Genomic DNA, 17,759 nt, shown 5'->3' on the forward strand with positions numbered 1-17,759 from the left:
GAGTTTAAAACCACAAGAAACTGTCAGCCACTTCAGCCTATTTTAATCGACATCTATTTTAATTTCCTCATAAAACATTTGAATTAGATTAAAGCCTCTTTGCACTCATTTGGATGCATTTGGAGTCATTTGGACTCCCTCATTTCGGTCTGAAATGTCTGGCTTGCAAACATGAAAAGAAGAGGTTATGATACTGGGTGTAACTGTGACAGACGATCTGACCTGAGGCACTAACGCTGCCTCAGCCATAGGAAGTGCCCAGCAGCGCTACTACCTGAGGAAAGTGAGTAGAGCTGATCTTCGTCAGACACTCGTGGTGAACTTCTATCAAGGTGCAATAGGAAGCGTGCTGACCTGTGGACTGTTATGGACTGCGGCTGAACGTGGTGAGAGTGGTGAAAACGGCAGGGAGAATCACTGAGACAAGCCTCCTGGAGATCACCTCAGTCAACATCAGCCGCTGTCTGAGGAGAGTGCACAACGTCCTGCTGCACCCAGAACACCCTGCACATCACGTGATACACCTGCCACCCACAGGGAAAAGACACGGGTCCATCTGGGCCAGGACCAGCAGACTGAGCCACAGCCTGTCCTCCCAGGGTACTTAACGAGCACGCTACCCCGTCTCTGCCCCCCAGCCATCCCCTCCCCCACACTACATCTTCCACACAACCACAAGAACTGTGAACTGGACTTTACATTGCAGCAGCACTCATCCCACACCACACTTCCCTCCATAATTCCAGTCCCTCTCCCTCCCTCCTCCTGTTGCCTTCATTTAAACTGTTCATGTATTTGTATTGCTATGCCAGTTTGGATGATGCTTGAATAGTATCTCATTATTTATTTTTATTTTTTGACAGTGACAATAAAGTAAAGTAAGAGAAGTAGCAGTAAAACACAGACAATGCTTAATATTATGTGAGGCATTAAAACCTTTCTTCTAAATAATGAGTTTTACTGAAGCTCTCTCCTGCGACTACATCACATGTCCACAAGGCGTCACTTGGCTCAACGATATTGCCGGGCAGCTCATTCACACTGGGTGATACAGAATGACAGAGCTGTAGTTCTAATCATTTTTCACATCTGGGATGACAACATTGGTGAGCGCTTCTGTCACAGTCAACAGAGACAGGGCGAAATATTACCACGATGAATAATAAGTGGTTAACTGATGCAGACGCTGAAAAACCTGAAAGAGGAGTTTCCATTTGGGCTTGGCTGGATTTATCAATAGAAAGTACAATTGCTAAAAAGAATTTTAACCTCTGCATTCAAGATCACCAGCTCTCTATTGCAGTGGTAGAAAGTAACTACATTTGCTAGCATTAAGCATTATGAAAATTTGAAATATATGCTTTGCTTGATAATTTCCATTTTCTGCTACTTTATAAATTTTCCTCATTAGTGTACTTTTTACCCTACTGTGTCTTCATGACAGCTATAGTTACTGCTGTGAAGGTCAAGATTTCGTGCAAGACATATCATGTAACAGATTAAACTTCCCAACAGCATGAAAAGTAGTTACAATTAGCTTTGTTTTCTCCAGCAGCAACATTACAGTGCTCCTTTGCTCCATTGCAGGGTTGTACAGAGCCCCTGAAAGGTCAAGGTGGGAATTCTGTATTTCTGAAATTGAACTGTGTTCCTTCTGATCCTTAGAAAAAGACTAAGCTGTATTTTGATGTAGTATGTGTTATGTATTAAACTGCTGTGGCTGTGACCACGATAAGACTGCGCACATCCTCAGCTGTGGCTGCGGAAGTGTGTATCATTGCAGCTACGCAGATAACTCAGCTCTCTCTGACTGCTATCTAGTCTGACTGAGACAGGCTGTAGTCATAATTAAGAATCGCTTTATTGGCAGTATATATATATATATTTTTACATACACACACTGAATTTGTCTTCTGCATTTGACTCATCCTTAGTTGAAACACACACATGCAACACCTGGCAAATTACATGCAGTGAAACACACACAGGAGCAGTGGGCTGCATCAAGCACCTGGGGAGCAAATTGGGGGTTAAGTGCCTTGCTCAAGGGCACATCAGCTGGCTAATGGGGGGGTCGCCGGTTCGATCACAAGCCGCTTCTCCAGCCTCTACACTGCGGCTGCCCCTATTAGAATGTAGCTGTGTGTGTGACTACAACCATAGGAAAACTGTCACTGTGATTGTGATTGTAACCATGGCTATGCTTTGGTTGTTATTATTATGGCTGCTACACGATAGATCTGTGTGGCTTAACAATGCTTTCTTGACTGATGCTGGTAGGAGCAGAACGGAAGAACCACAGTACAGTCACCATATTCATAGCATCATAGACTCAACCAGCAAAAGCATAGTGTAAAGTGTCTTATCATCTCTCCCTTCTGTAGTATCTGCAGCGTGTCGACCGACTAACCTTTCCTACATATCACAATGAACGCAACATTAAATGCAATGTAGCTATTGTATGTAGCAGAGTAACTACAGAATACTGCATAGGAACGCAGCTCCTGAGCTTTGCATGAGCGTGGCAAACTACTTTGGCTTGGGATTTTGGAAAAAAAATTATTTTACCGCATTTAGATTTTTGATTTTGATTTAGAGCCTTGATTCGTCCATGCAATCACAATAGCAAGAACAGGTAAGCAAGAAGTTTATGTCCTGCAGGGAGGTCTGACGTTTTGCAGTGATGGTGCTAGCCCTCCCAGCCACCCAACTCTATCAGCGTTTGCCACTGACGCTATATATAACGACATAATACTCTACTGGAAGCTACTATTCTGTAGAGTGACCATTTTCACTTTTGATGTTTAAAGTATATTTCACTGTTAATACTGTTGATACTCTGTTGGACTTTTGCTTAGGCACAGTTTTTAATGAATGAACACCATCATGTTATATTAAATTAACAGCTACAGTCCTTTGAAGATTAAGGCTTTACAATCAAAATCTAGGATGAGTTTGACACATTGTAATAGATTAAATGTTTGCATCTTAACTTGTCAATGATAATAATCTTTTAATATGATGTATATACGACCCTATAAATGGTAAAAATGAAAATGAAACTTCTCCCAACACTGCCACTGATAACAAGCCTGTGAATATTCTCATTCATCCAGGTCATGGTTATCTCAAGGAAATTCAATCGAATGCAACTGGACTTAGTTATTTGTTTGTTATTGTGTTCAAAGACAAATAACTAAGTCCAGTTGCATTCGATTGAATTTCCTTGAGATGCCACTGATAACTTAAAATAAAATATTGACATTATCTGTTATGTTCCCTGTTGTCTTTGTTGACAAAGTGTTCTTTTTGGGCGACAGCCAAAGCTGTGTCCAGTTGTGCATTCAAAGAAAGTTATTACTGTAACACAAGCTTGTATTCATTTTGATGATTTTTACATAATCTTTCTCCTTTAAAATATTGAATATTTCCTGCTGAAGTGCAGAGAAGAAATGTATGGTGGCACCACATGGACATAACAAAGTAAAGTACAAGTACCTCAAAATTGCTTGTTTGGAAAAGTACAGTACTTGAATAAATCTATTTAGTTTTTTTTCCACCACTGCTGGTAGACAGGTGTTTAAATATTTTTAGGGGCGGACTTGTGAAACTCTAAAGATCAACAATATCAAACAGCTTTAACAGCCAGGAGGCACACAGTGTGTTGATGTGCTGGTCTTTGACAGGAGATGGGCGTTGCCCGTCCAGCCAAATGTCTGTAGCTTTGGCTGACACGCCTCCGAAAGGAAGACTTCCTCTCAAGCAAACATGGAAAGTTAACCGTCCCGTGAAGACCCGCCTAAAACGCCCACAGACTCGGGTTTCATTCGCTCTGCCTCAATCAATCAATTATATCCCAAGCGACGTCAGCAGCACCGCCACACCGGGGCTGAGGAGTGGGTGACGAAGAGCACTCACCACGACCAGGAAAAAAAAAAAACACCAGGAGCGATAAAATGCACGGACTACAAGGGTCCATTTGACTGTCAGACGTTTTCGCATTTTGATCGTTTGGTCCTGGCGAGGTCTTCTGGAGAACACTAATTGAATATAATGAAGGTCCTCTGTCAGGCCGAGCTTTCTGGTTTTAGCCAGTTGGCTGCAATTCCAGGGATGGCTAGCTGAGCTAACCTAGCTAGCTAACAATTAGCCTGTCCGTTTAGCTACACTGGGTGCCTGCAAGAGGATAACTGCTCTGAGCGCAATTTTAAAGCGGTGCTTTTATTCGGATTGTTGCAGGAGTTGTGCTTCGTCGAGTGATAGAGACAGTGGCCTAACCTATCTGTTTGTTAAGTGGATGGGCAGTTTTACGGGCGCTCATTGTCACTGCGCGGGCGTACAGTGTTGGTTTCGGGGCGGCTAGGTTTCTACTCGGCCGGGCAACCAGCAGAGGAATTGTACAAATGTGGCAGTGGCAGCTAGTAACGTTAATGTCCCACTGTCGCTGGGACCGAAGTTGGTAGTTTGTAATTAAAAAACAACAACAACAGATTTTTAATGTCTGTTAGGCTTACGGGGTACGCAGCCACGCGGGAAAATCATTAGAAAGTGTTGGCACTCTTAGAATCCATCAACTTGTCGCATTAGCTTGGATATAACGTTAGCAACATTTAGCTTACAAGCTGGTCACCGCGTTAACGTTGCCTGAACTTATTCCTGCTCTTTTGGAAAGTGCATCAATTAAAATGGTAATTTGCGCCTTCGGTACTTATATAAGATGTTTGCGGACATGTTGCATTGCAGATTTTCTCTGATCAGCTGTCAGTCCCCGTAGCCTGAGGATTTGCACAAGACTTTGACTAAGCTGTCAAATATTTGACACTTGACAGCAGTTTTACCATCAACAAGGACGGTCATATTCTGCAGTAAGCCTGTCAAGCTCAGTTGCCAACGTCTGGATATAACTTGTTGAAAAGGGACTGTTGCTCAGAGTGGGTTTAATTCATTTGATACTTTGTGTGAGGTGTAGCCCGGCTTCCCTTGTCAGACGGGCTTTTCAGCTCATGCGGTGATGACTTTAGACTCCATGATGGCTTGTTGCCTGAGTGAGGAGGCGAAGGAGTCCAAACGTATCAACGCTGAGATCGAGAAACAACTCCGGCGAGACAAGAGAGATGCAAGAAGGGAGCTGAAGCTTCTTCTGCTGGGTAAGCGTGCATCATCTAAAAGGTTTCACAGACTTGCTGGACATTTGCACTTCATCTCTCCCTCTGATGCACATACAAACGAGGCAGTGCTAAAGCTGATTGATTTTTTTTTTTTTTTTTTGACTATTGTAAATGTTTGCCATGCAAAACAGTGCACCCACATTTAAACAAGCTGCATTAATCTGGTCACCACAGGATTTGTCTGTGATGTGATATGCAAATCAACACTCAGATGTGGTTCACATGGTGTTTCTAACGGGAGTTAGTCTTGGCAGAGCGACTCTCTTGCTGCAAATCAACTCTTCTCTTTTAGGTCATAGAAATCTAACTTGTTATTGTCTGAATTTAAAAGTGATATATGTTTGTTTTGACTCAGTCAGAACCAAAGGACTCATTCTGAATTACATAGATTATCAAGCATGAGTTTTGCAAAGTAAAGCCTTTCCCGACCAGCTGTCAGCAGTTGCCTGTTATTAATACCCTTCCTGTTGTCGTCTTTCACATTAGCGTTGTTTTATCTGCCTGTAAAACATGGGTTGAATCATGAAAAAGAGTTGGTTTTAATTAAGTCTGCTCTGAGTGAGACAGCATTCTCTTGGTGTCTGGTCTAGAAAGGGCCTTCACTGAGGTGGCCCTCCCTGGGAAATAATTGTTCTCCAGAGAACGAGCCGTGCCATCCGCACACTTAATTTTCGTGTCGCAGAGCCATCGTGTGTTTTGATGTAATGTTATGCTGGTGGAAGAAGCTTGTTCTGCTGTTTATTCAACAATACAGTTCAGTCCAAGTTAGCAACAGAACAGCATCACTAGAACTTGCATGGATTCAGCATTGTGCCATAAGAACACTTCAGCAACTTCATGGTTTGTTTTCACTTGTGACTGGATTCACTCGTTTTGGTTTTAAAGCTGTGGACGCTCACAGCAGCAACGACTTCCAACACTGAAAAGAATTGTAGCTTATAAAAAAACCCAAACAACTGTTTTCTTGTTTTGGTTCTCAAACATTGTGTGTTTATTTGTCATATCACTGTCAGAATATCAGAGAAGCTTCACTTGTTGAATGTTAAAACAATAATTCTTATAGCGTTGTTAGCACAACCACAATAATTTTGCTTATACATCCATTAAGAAATCTGCTTCTATCATACTTTTTCAGTACCACTTTTTTAAAATGATAAGATATCCACTAGGGGTGCGTTCAGCCAGACAAATCATGGTTGAATGGAATTCCTTCCACTGTTCAACCAATTGATTGGCTGGTAAGGGGAACACAAATCTGTATGGTACCTCTAGATTAATTTAAAGAATGTGTTCATCTGGCTCTGATGCAGCCATTCCCCTCTTCCTGCACATGCACTGCTGTAGAGCACGCAGGAAGTACACTCTACCAGGGCGCCACCCCTCGTCTAAACCAAACAGTATGTATATTTACAGTAGGTAAGAATGTGTCTACACTTTATCTCTAGATAAACTACAAATGTGCTCCTTCGGCTCTGATGCAGCCGCTTTTCTCTCTCTCTCTGTCAGACACATGTGTTGCGACCCAGTCTGCGGGAGACGAGCTGTACCCAAGTCCCACCCCCTTTCCTAATCCAAATGAAGTATTTATACTTCCAGTAGTTGAGGATGCATCTTGCATGGGCTGTCAGTCTTCGGCTGTGTGCGACAGGTGTGAAAGGCCAACTCTGGACAATGTCCCAACCTGATTCTCTAGAGTCGCATTGCCCAGGAGTTCATATGAGAAAACAGCTTATGTCTGTAGTCACGTCTCAGTGGTATTGCTCAATGTCACACAGCATTATCTGATTGGTTACATGTCCCCAACAGCTTAATACACTGAAGGCTTCCATGATTTAACTGATGATATAACTGGCCTTTAAGCCCACCTTAGCCACTTCATGTGGCTTAGATAGCCGAGGAGATGGTTTGAGCATGATAGCTAGATGATGAAAAGGTGCAAATCTGTCTCTTGCCAAGAGACATTTGTAGTCTTTACTCCTTTCAACTTTAACTACATCAGTAAGTGGCGTGTGGAAGCCTAGATGATTCTGATTCTGATTCTGATTCTGAAGTGTCAGGAAATCATGCAGATTGTGAAACAAACAATTCTGATGTTTTTCTGATTCCTGATCATTGCTGTATGATCTGTATGGATGCAGATGTATCATGAGGACAAGCAAAACTTTATTCATTAAAGCACTAGTTCATAAACAGTTACTAGATGTTCAGCAAAACTGTTTTTGTATTGATTAAAAGAGAGCATGGGAGTTGTGTATGTGTTCTGTGTTTTACCTTGGGACAAATTTCCCCCCCAGGGAAGATAAAATTTAAAAAGTTAAATGCTGAACTGCTAAACTATTACTTATTAGGGGACTGTTTTAGAAACTGCTACAGCTTGACCAGTGTTGGATGTTCAGGCCATACCAATATTAGCACTGAGAAATTAAACAGACACCATTTTTATTGGTCAGGCTCTCTATACCCCCAATTATGTTTGGCTGGTGAAGTCAAAGTGCCTTGATATGAATGTTGATAACTACCAGCTCCAATGTCACCTAGTCCTCAGTTATTACATAATAAAGGCAATATATCTACACTGAGCTTTGTAACTAGTAAAACAAAGATATATCAAACTACTGGTATCTGTTGGTATTTTGGTGGGCTTTCATGTCTCATTGTGACTGAATGTTATGTGATATCAAAGCACCACTCTCCTTGTAAAATGGCCTTGCTTGTGAATTTACATTTGGAAACACACAAAAGGCATTTGTTGGTTCAGTTGGTCATCAACTTCTCATACATTGATTAGCAGTTGTGTTGTGGGGAGAGAAAAGTGTTTTGTTATTGTCCTGCATTCCCCCTCACAGATGAGATGCTGGGATGCTGACTCGCTGAAGAAGATTGATTCAGAATAAGGTTGTCAAAAGTATCAGTACTTATAGACTTAATCAACATCACATGTTTAAAATTGTACAATATCCACCGGGACTGTAGTCAGCCAACGAAACCCTTGCTTGGCTGAGATTCTTTGTACTCGTATTGTATGAAAGTTTAAAGTTCTTGTATTGTGACAACCTTAATTTTTTAAAATGTCCCTTTCCCTTTCTTTTCCAGCTTTGCAACCCAAATTTTGGAGCCGTTTTTTGTTTCAGCTTTTGGCAGGGTTCTACTATCTAATTAAGCTTGTATGGAAAAAATGTAAGCATTTGAGTCTTAATGCACTTTGGTTGTCTCACTTCATTTGGAACCAGTTATGGAACTCTTTGATCCTTTTATGGACCTTCACACATAATGAAGCTTTTTATTATCTTTGTGACTGCATATATGCCACTTCTTTAGTCTTTTATCTACATTGGTGTGTGACTTCTCAAATCTGCTTTTGGGATAAACTTTAACAAACAAAATTTTTGGTGATTTGTTTACTTAGAGCACCTGGAAATATTCAACCTTTGCACTGCTATGACTCACATTTGTGGACGTTACTGTTTTAGGTTAAATAATAAATAAGTAAACAAAAATTAGGCAATTATTTTGACAGATATTGCAGATACAGTATGAATCACAATTTTTGTTGGAATTTTCACATTTTAAGTTCACTGGAAGAAGTGAAGGTAATGATGATGGTGGTTTTAGCTGGTGAGCAAAACTGTCTCTGGAATCTGATTTGTAGGCCGGGCTGTATGGTTATGCTGCGACATAGTTTACCTTTGTCAAAAAATTTGCAGCCTGTGTGATCTGGAAGCTACGCTTGGACACATTGTGATTTTGATCGCATGTTCATCCTTAATACGAAACTCAAAAACTTTATTTTATTTAAATGGTTGTATTTGTCTGAAATACTTGTCCTATAAAGCGCTGTGGTGGTTTTGTCTGATGTTTTAAATGGAGGCAATTTTTCCAGCTGTTTATCAGCAACAGGCTGGCTTTCCTTAGTGGTGTGGTTAGCTGGTGCTTGGTAGACATGCAGACTGGGGAAGAGCCAGGGTCAGAGGAGTGCTCTGCCGCCTGCTCTGTAGCTAATGAAAGTCACAAGTAATTAAATGTGTACAGCCGGAGCCCAGGGAACTGCAGTAACAACACCAGTTTGTGAGCTCCCTTTAGTAAATAGGATCTTTTTTTCAAAATGTTGAAGTAACTGTACTTGTTTGTTATTGCAACCATGCCAAACTGCTGACGTCATTATTATTATTATTATTATTATTATTATTATTGTTATTATTATTATTATTATTATTATTATTATTATTATTATTATTTAATCACATTGGTACACTAACTGAAATTGGCAGATTAAAGTGTTTGATGGATCTGATGATAGGTGGTGATAAGTTCCTGTGCAGTGAATCTGACATATCATTAATAGGCCAGTATGTTTCCTCTTAATCTTGATCTGAATTTGATCAGTTTCTATAAAAAGATGTCTTGTGGTGTATTTTTCATGGGATTATGTCATTATTGTACAAGCCTGAGTTGTCACAAAAGTTTGGTGTGAAACAAAAATTAAACACGAAGTGGTAATTTGCTAGTCCTTTTTGATATGTGTTCAGTTGTAACAATACAAAGACAATATATTGTCTTTGCCAGCTTCATTTATTTATATTTTTGTAAATATATACTTAAGCCGTCTAAAGATCGACGAACAGCTGGAAAAAAACGATCTTATTCTGCAGCATTACCTGTCTGTTATGTTATTGTTGCTACCACAGTGCTTTCCTCGTACATAGTATGGATATCACGTGGATATCATGTGATGATGTTGTTGATGCCTTGTTTTGTTGTTAATGGTGTACTAAACTCTCCATGAATGAGTGCAGCACTGCACTGCTGCAGACGTGCTAACCTCAGCTGCCGTGTGGGACTTTGCTTTCAGGCTGTCAAACACAGTATGCTGTTCAGCTTTTAGATGTAGTTTGTGTTTGGCTGAGTGTTTCCTTAGGTTAGACAGGTTGCCCCAGCCAGTTTGCATTTGGCATTACAGGTATTGCAGTGAGTGCTGTCTGTGTCGACTTGACCACACTGACAGAGGTGATGCAGTCTTGCACTCTTTCTGTCCTCGTGCAGATCTGTTTTCAGGTACCAGAATGTGATACCAATAGAAAAATATGCCATAACATATCTTGTTATAATGAGAAAGTCTTGGAAAAAGAAAAGTTGGTTACGCTTTGTGGGAGTGTGCAAACAATGACTCAAGACAGTGGCTTTCATTTTTCCATTGTGGATCCAGTGTTGACTGAAGGTTAGGTCATATGGATGAAAAACCTGTAAAACGTGTACTGATTCAGTACTGCACAAATGTACTTGTATGTATTTTTCCTCTCTTGTGTGTGTGTGTGTGTGTGTGTGTGTGTGTGTGTATTTTAGAAAGCAGGCAGATCAGGGACGTTTGACTCACCCCTCACTCCCATCAGTTGTGGTTCCTGTGTTACATAATACAAAATGACACCACATTGTTTTAAAATGATCGGAAGTAATGCATTTTCAAAGCTCAGGAAGAAGTTTGAAGGTGTCAAGTCAGCACTGTGTATGTCTGAGGACCATTATCTGACAAATTAAGTGATGTGTCTCATCATTTTTTAACCTTAACAGACACATGTTGTGTTTTGATCACAGTCATCCAGAGCTTTTAGGAAAATGTAGACCACCTAACAAATTACAGGGCTTCCAGCAGAGTATCAGAGCAGATATGTGTCATCTCCTCTGAAATTAAGATCGTACATGCTAATGTCAATAGAAATATAGCAGTAAAGCAACTAAAACAGCAAGAGCCCCCTTTCAGATACAATGGAGACAGATGCATACACCTCCAGGAAAATATTGATAGTACAGCATAAAATATGTTAATATGAATGGATTTTTTAAAAAATCTTTTTTCATAGGATAGAGTTGTAGCAGTGGAGGTGTAAGTATTTTTTTTGGCAACCTCTACCATCAATGTATGAGTGTGTGTGAATTGTTGAATGCAGCAAGTGCTTTGAGGAAACTAGAAAAGTGCTATATAAATGTAAGACCATTTAACATTGCACATGGAGTAGGCCTGCCTGCTGTCTGTGTATTATTATGAATCTTCCAGTGTTGTTTATTTCACAGATATGGCTTTCTTTTCCTTTATATTGTGTGTGTGTGTGTGTGTGTGTGTGTGTGTGTTAGAGGTCTTCCTATCCTTGTCCAGGAAGCTTTCATTGTAACATGACGATTTTTCGTCAGCTCGAATAACATTATCTTCTCTTCATGTCTCCCTGCTGCTCTACTCCCTTTATGTGTACAGTAATACAGGCAAGTTAGCAGATCTAGCCAGTTAGCTGGACCATTAGCGAGACTACTATCCAAACAGGCTAATTGCTGAAACTAGGCTACCAAATTACAGAGGTATAATACATGCACTCATCAGAGATTAAATAGTGCCACTTCATGAAATAAAGACAGAAACTTGAGTTATTATGCTGCATGGGCTTTGTAACAGTTGTACAAGAATCTGCATCCTCAGTGACTTTTGCACCATTAATGACAGCAGAAACATATAGCAGAGAGGATGATTGGAGGGAGAAGAGCAGAAACACACCACAAAATCTTGGGCCACAGATCCTCACTGACCACCCAGTGTTGTTGCTGGGCCCTTAGAGCTGAGTGACCCCTGTCCTGTAAAAGTGATAATGTGGTCCATTGGTAATATGAAAATATTGATTATAACCACTTTAATATAACGATGATAAACTCATGATTGGTATAGAATCTTGAAACTTAGCTTTTATTTTATTTTGTTGATGGAATGTTTCCATCTTACACATGCACTATATAGACAAAAGTATCTAGTGTATCCAATGCTATGCTTCCAACTTTGTGGCAACAGTTTGGTGAAGGCCCTTTTCTATTCCAGCATGACTCTGCCCCAGTGCACAAAGCAAAGTCCATAAAGACATGGCTGGATGAGTTTTCTGTGGAAGAACTTGACTGGCCCACACAGAGCCCTGACCTCAACCCCACTGAACACCTTTGGGATGAACTGGAACGGAAATTGCAAGCCAGGCCTTTTCATCCGACATCATTGCCTGACCTTACTATTACTCTACTGCATGAATGTACAAAAAATCCCACAGAAACACTCAAACAAAATGTTGTGGAAAGTCTTCCCAGAAGAGTGGAAGCTGTTATAGCTGCAAAGCTGTCTATGTAGTTAAAATACGTCATTTTAAGTCCCTGTTGGTGTAATGGTAAGGTGTCCCAATACCTTTGTCTGTATAGTGTGTTTAGGTTTTTTGAGTCGTTTTTTAAAAAACTACAGCAGCTTTCAGAATATTATTAATAAGCATTTTGGTTCATCAGATGCATAGAAACGCAGTTTTTAGGTGATCATGTGAACAGTGTCAGAACTTGTCATCAGAGTCCACTGGTGTATTTTTAAGGAGGCACTGTTGATGTCTAGTACAGGGAACCACTCCTGAAAAACTTTAAGCTCAGAGCTAAAATAGTTTGAACTTGGATCTAGATTTGTCATTCACCTTTTCAAATACAGTTACCCAGATTATGTCCTCCTTATGTGTAATGCTGCCCGTCTGGGTATTAAACCTAGTGTTTCTCATGTGAAAGTTCCCTATGAAGAACAGCATAGAAAGTGAGAACTTAACATTGTTTAAATGAGCTAGATTAAATCCATGACGTGGGGAGCACATTCTGTACACCTGAATGAATGAAAGCCTCAGGCAGCACAGGGTATTTACCTGAACTCATAATTGAAACGGGTGTCAGGATACTGTATATAAATGCACACTGAGCACACACTTCATCTGTCAATTTGCACACCGCTCAAACAGGTTGGTAGTATCTGGGTTAATGAGTGTTTGTTTTTTGGCAACACCCAAGGATGTCTCATGCACACCTATTATGGTTTCTCTTAGTCTCACAGTAAGCCGAGCAGATAAGCCCTGTGTTAGCCATATTTATTTGGATCCCTGTTAGCTGCTGCCAAGGTAACAACAAGCATGGTAGAGTTTTTGTAGAAATAACAAAATTGCAGACATTACAGACGAGCAACCCACACAGAGAGACTTATGAGAGAGAGAGAGAGAGTGTGAGAGTGAGAGTGTGTGTGTATGTATATATGAACACTGCCATTGTGAGCTATCATATGGTTGCCCTGTGGTATCCCAGCTATCTTGATCGGCATAAGAGCACGGCTGAAGTCGGCAGATGCCTCCCTGTATCCTTACTCCCACAGCTGTATGTCTAATGGCACTGAGTGACTCTTAGCCAAGGTTGATAATGCTAATCATCACCCACGGGTGCTTATTTCCCAGAAATCTCAAATTGCCAGACTCATACGACCTGACCTGCCACTGTGGTGTGACTGTTAAGCAAACTGCCAATTAGTTTAGCCACATATATTTGGGTTTTTATTGAACTAGGTTTCTAGCCACTATGGAAGTCACATGCGCTATCAGTTCCGTTTCTTATCTGCAGATTGTGTCTAAATAGATCAAACCCTTTCAACCAGTTATTCTGGCTGCACGTCACAACGATCAGTGGCATACTGAGTACATTTTTATTACACTGCTCAATAAATTACAGCCGGGGCATTTGTTTATTGAATGAGTATTTTTGCTTGAAAAATTACAGTTTATAGGTTATAAAAAATAGTTGCAGATTCATTTTTTGTTCATTGATCGATTCATGTACTAAAGGTTGCAGCTCTGGAAGTGATATACATTTTAAAGTAATTAGTTGCAAACCTAATTTATTCTGGATTTCTTTGGCCAGTGACTACTGATAGCATCTTGAAGGTTGTACTTAATAGTTTTCACTCATGTCTTTTTCATGCAAATGTGTCTACTTTGTTCCACTTGGACATTACTGCTCTTTAAACATGAGGTTGTGCTTGTCCAAGATTTTGACTTGATTGTGTTTGACTAAAATCAGTGCCTTAGTTAATAATTTTTTTTCATTTTCACAAAATGTAATGACAACGCAGCAAAATCAGCTATGATTAAGTCACAAAGATAATGACTAACCTTCCCTACTTTCTGCCTGTTTAGTATTAAACAGGTTTACCTGAGTTTTGTTTCTCACACACACACACACACACACAAAATCTAATATAACAGTCTTGCAATAAGGTCATAACCTTCAGTTTTATTCACCTTTTTTTAAATTTTAAGTTTTTAGAGATTTATGGTCATTTTTAGGGGCTGTGATTATGTAGAAATGTGTTTGCTTTTTTAATGAGAAGTGTTTCTTTCTCTTTTTCTCCACGATTGTTTAGTTTATGATCCATCAGAGCTCTGACGTATACGAAGGACTTGTTAATCTGCTTTGCGTATGTGTGGTATACATATACGTATACCTGTCGTGGATCAGCCATCCCACCCTTTTTGTTTTTCAGAGTCTTACGTATGCAATGCTACATCTCATGTGCCTGGTAAATGAAAGATTGAGTTGCACGTTGTGACACAAAAGCATGACAGGTAGGTTTTTGTCGTTCTGTGCTATTTGTCTGGCGGCTCTGTTGGTTTAGCAAACTTATGTTTGACACGCCCAGAGTTTCAGCGGTTATGTGGCAGTCAGCCCTGTGAAAGATTGCCCTCCACTTATGTCACCTGTCTGCCTTGTTATTACTGATACTTATGTTGCATTAAAACCTTGTCATATTGCTTGATGTCTCAATGTTAGGACATGAAACAAATGTTTATCGCTTTCAAGAAGAAAAAACAATAACGTGTAGTTTGCTTAGAATTACATAAAAACTGGGTTATCATGTTAACCGGTAACTGTGGCTCGTTTTAATTTTTTGACTTGCATACTAATAGCTTGACCTTAACATTATATGAATGACGTATCTTAAAGTTGTTGCACTTGCTTCATCAGTTTAGTGTGTGTGTGAATATCAAGCAGATCTGGATACCTAAAAAGAAAAAAACCTCTTGTGTATGTTTACACAGCTACATATCAGCAGTCAGCAGGTTCCCAAATAAGCCTAGGACTGGGAAGAAGGAAGTGAAGTTGAAGACGGATTACAATCAGTTTAGGGACTGCAAACTGTAAAACCTCTGTCCAGTGGGAAATGCTGCTGTTCCAGCGCAACTGGCATTTTTATTAAATAGGAGCCAAAATAGGCAAAATGATTAAAATGACATCTAAGTCCTTTAGAAGGAAAAATATTCCAGGAATTTTCTCAAAACTGGAATAGAGAGCCTGTGCTGTCTTTTTCTCATTTTTTCCCTCTCAGCAGAGCTCTAAATGGGCTGTTTGCTTCATGCAGATATATTTCAAACATGTCTATGCTGCAGAGGAGAGACATGGATCATTCAGAGTAGATGAAGATGTAGCTGCAAATGGTATGGCATGATCAGTTACTTGGAGGATGGGCTTTGCCTGGTGCCCACAAGCTCATCTGCAGCATTTTAAACTAGGAGAGAGATGAGTTTTTAATTTTTAGGTCAGCTCAAGTTCCCCCTCTCCAAGAAAATACAGGATGTGCCAAAGATATGTACCAGACAGAGGCTGGATATTTCACAGTTGTAGAATAAAAGTATGATTTTTCAACAGTCTCCACCGGCAGTTGCTCAGGTGTGTTATTTTAGCTCTGCAGCTCACATGCTGCACATGCTCTATTTTTCAGCTAGAGAAATGGACACCTAAAAATCAGAGAGGCCTGCAAGACAATTCACGAGCTGTGCAATCAGTTCCTTCTTGTGAAGGCATTTATAATCATATTTCTACTGTTGTTCTATTGAATTTCGTTAGAATGTTGCAAGGTGTGCGTGGGGGTGGGGTGTGCACAGACAGGAACACCTTATAGTGTAATGCAATCCAGGAACGCTTGATGATACTGCAATCAAATACAGCAAACTAACAATTGTCATAGTGTTGAACGATCATCCTATGCATATATTAAACGTAAAATTGATAAATGAACGTAGATTTTATTCCAAGCAGAGCCAAGAAGGAATTGGTTAATAACAGAAAATGAACCTTTGAACCAACTTTGTTATTAATATTGTTATTTTCTGTGATGGTTAACCGAATATATTTGACTTTGGGACTGTTGGCCGACAGCTGTGGACCACTCTTCTTGTATATTAATACTTTTTATAGTTCTGATAAATTGATTAATTAAGAAGATATTCAGCTTACTAATTGGTTTATAACAATAATTATTAGCCCTTTTTATTTAAAAGTGGTATATTGAAAGGATGCATCCATTTTAAGCTAAGATTGCATACATTATATTATGAACTGTAACTGCCTATGAATATGTCAGTTTTGACTGATAATACTGAATAATGTCTACAGTTACTGTTGTAGCAGCAGTGATACAGTGCATCATTAATCTCCATAGTATCCCCTCGCCATTCGTTTCTGATGAAGGTTCATGCTTTTCACCCGTTACTAGTTTCTTTTTCTTTTATATGTCCCATGTGGTCTTGTCTCTGCTGTCTTGTAACTATACATAAAATCAGTGGGAGGAGGACTGGGGGTGTGGAATGATTCCATCTCATGACAGGGACCAGTGACATGGGAAATGAATATGAAACATTTTTTATCTCTCTCACATGGTCTCATTTCTCAAGCAAGTAGGAGTTACTGTATCAACAGCAGCTGCACATTAAAGCACGTGCCAGCATGGCAGTCCAAGAATTATAGTGACAGTAAAGTCACAATAATAAAATGCAAATATTCTGTAAGTACTTGAATCAGTCTGCTTTTTGATGCAACAGTTACAGGAACCAAGTAGCCGAGTGCTAAAAGTTCCTTGCATACATTTGTGTTTCTATCATCTTAACAACCACAAAGATTAGGCAAATCAGACAACGGATTAGCAGTGACTTTCTTTCAAAGGGCATTGTGTTTTGTGACTCACTGTTATGCAAGCCTGTTGTTTAATTTAAGGGGATTTAAGGAGACCAGTATACTTTAAAGGATTCTTGGAAATACCACAAAGGCAAAAACCTGTTAACTTCTTAGCAAGATCTGCAGATTTTGCTCTCTTTCTCTCACCCTCCCCCCTTTTCAGTGTATTTGTCAGAATGATTCGCCTTATTATGCTGAATTAAATTTACAGACAGGTCAGGTGACAAGTTAAAGTTCCATTATCGATGGATTAGGGATCTTTATGGGAAGAAATGGAATATAATGTTCAGAATTACGATAATCGCCTGAAACTAAAAATCCTTGTGTCTTTGTCACCTCAGAATGAGCCTTTTATATCTGCAGAGGGATCGGGTCCTCTTCCACAGCTTCCACTGTGTTGTACTGCTATGGCTCTTCTAATATTGCCATGATACCAAAATTATCACTGTAATCTGTAATATAGTGCCTCAGTATGTATCTCGGTACCAACACTGACGTAATCCTAAAACATCAGAAAAAAATGATGGAATAATGTATGAAATAACAGAAAATTAAACTTTAAACAACAAATGAGTCAGTGCACATTATTGGAAGAGATCTACACTTTACTCAATGCATTTTTTTTTAGTAACATAAAATTATTTTTTGCAAAAATGTAGATGCGATGATTACCATTACCAGCACTTATAGTCTGAGTATAAATTGATCATTTAACACTGGTGTAAATGATTTTTTTTAACAGCTTGAATGTTTATTTTATAATTCTGTTTA

The 17,759-nt window shown here is 39.6% G+C and overlaps 1 protein-coding gene across 3 annotated transcripts in view; it reads left to right on the top strand.

Moving 5' to 3' along the window:
* The first annotated feature begins 3,744 nt into the window (after positions 1-3,744).
* LOC124060280 (guanine nucleotide-binding protein G(q) subunit alpha) overlaps positions 3,745-17,759 on the top strand; it is a 29,535-nt gene continuing 15,520 nt past the window's right edge. Inside the window, exon 1 of one of the 3 annotated variants that reach the window (XM_046391032.1) lies at positions 3,745-5,147. In XM_046391032.1, the coding sequence (XP_046246988.1) occupies positions 5,012-5,147 (136 nt within the window). In that variant the 5' untranslated portion in view covers positions 3,745-5,011. The remainder of the gene's footprint in view (positions 5,148-17,759) is intronic. The other 2 variants (XM_046391034.1, XM_046391033.1) reach the window with 2 other exon arrangements.

The sequence above is a fragment of the Scatophagus argus genome, chromosome 6 (assembly GCF_020382885.2).
Source record: "Scatophagus argus isolate fScaArg1 chromosome 6, fScaArg1.pri, whole genome shotgun sequence".
In the NCBI taxonomy this organism is placed as follows: Eukaryota; Metazoa; Chordata; class Actinopteri; family Scatophagidae; genus Scatophagus; species Scatophagus argus.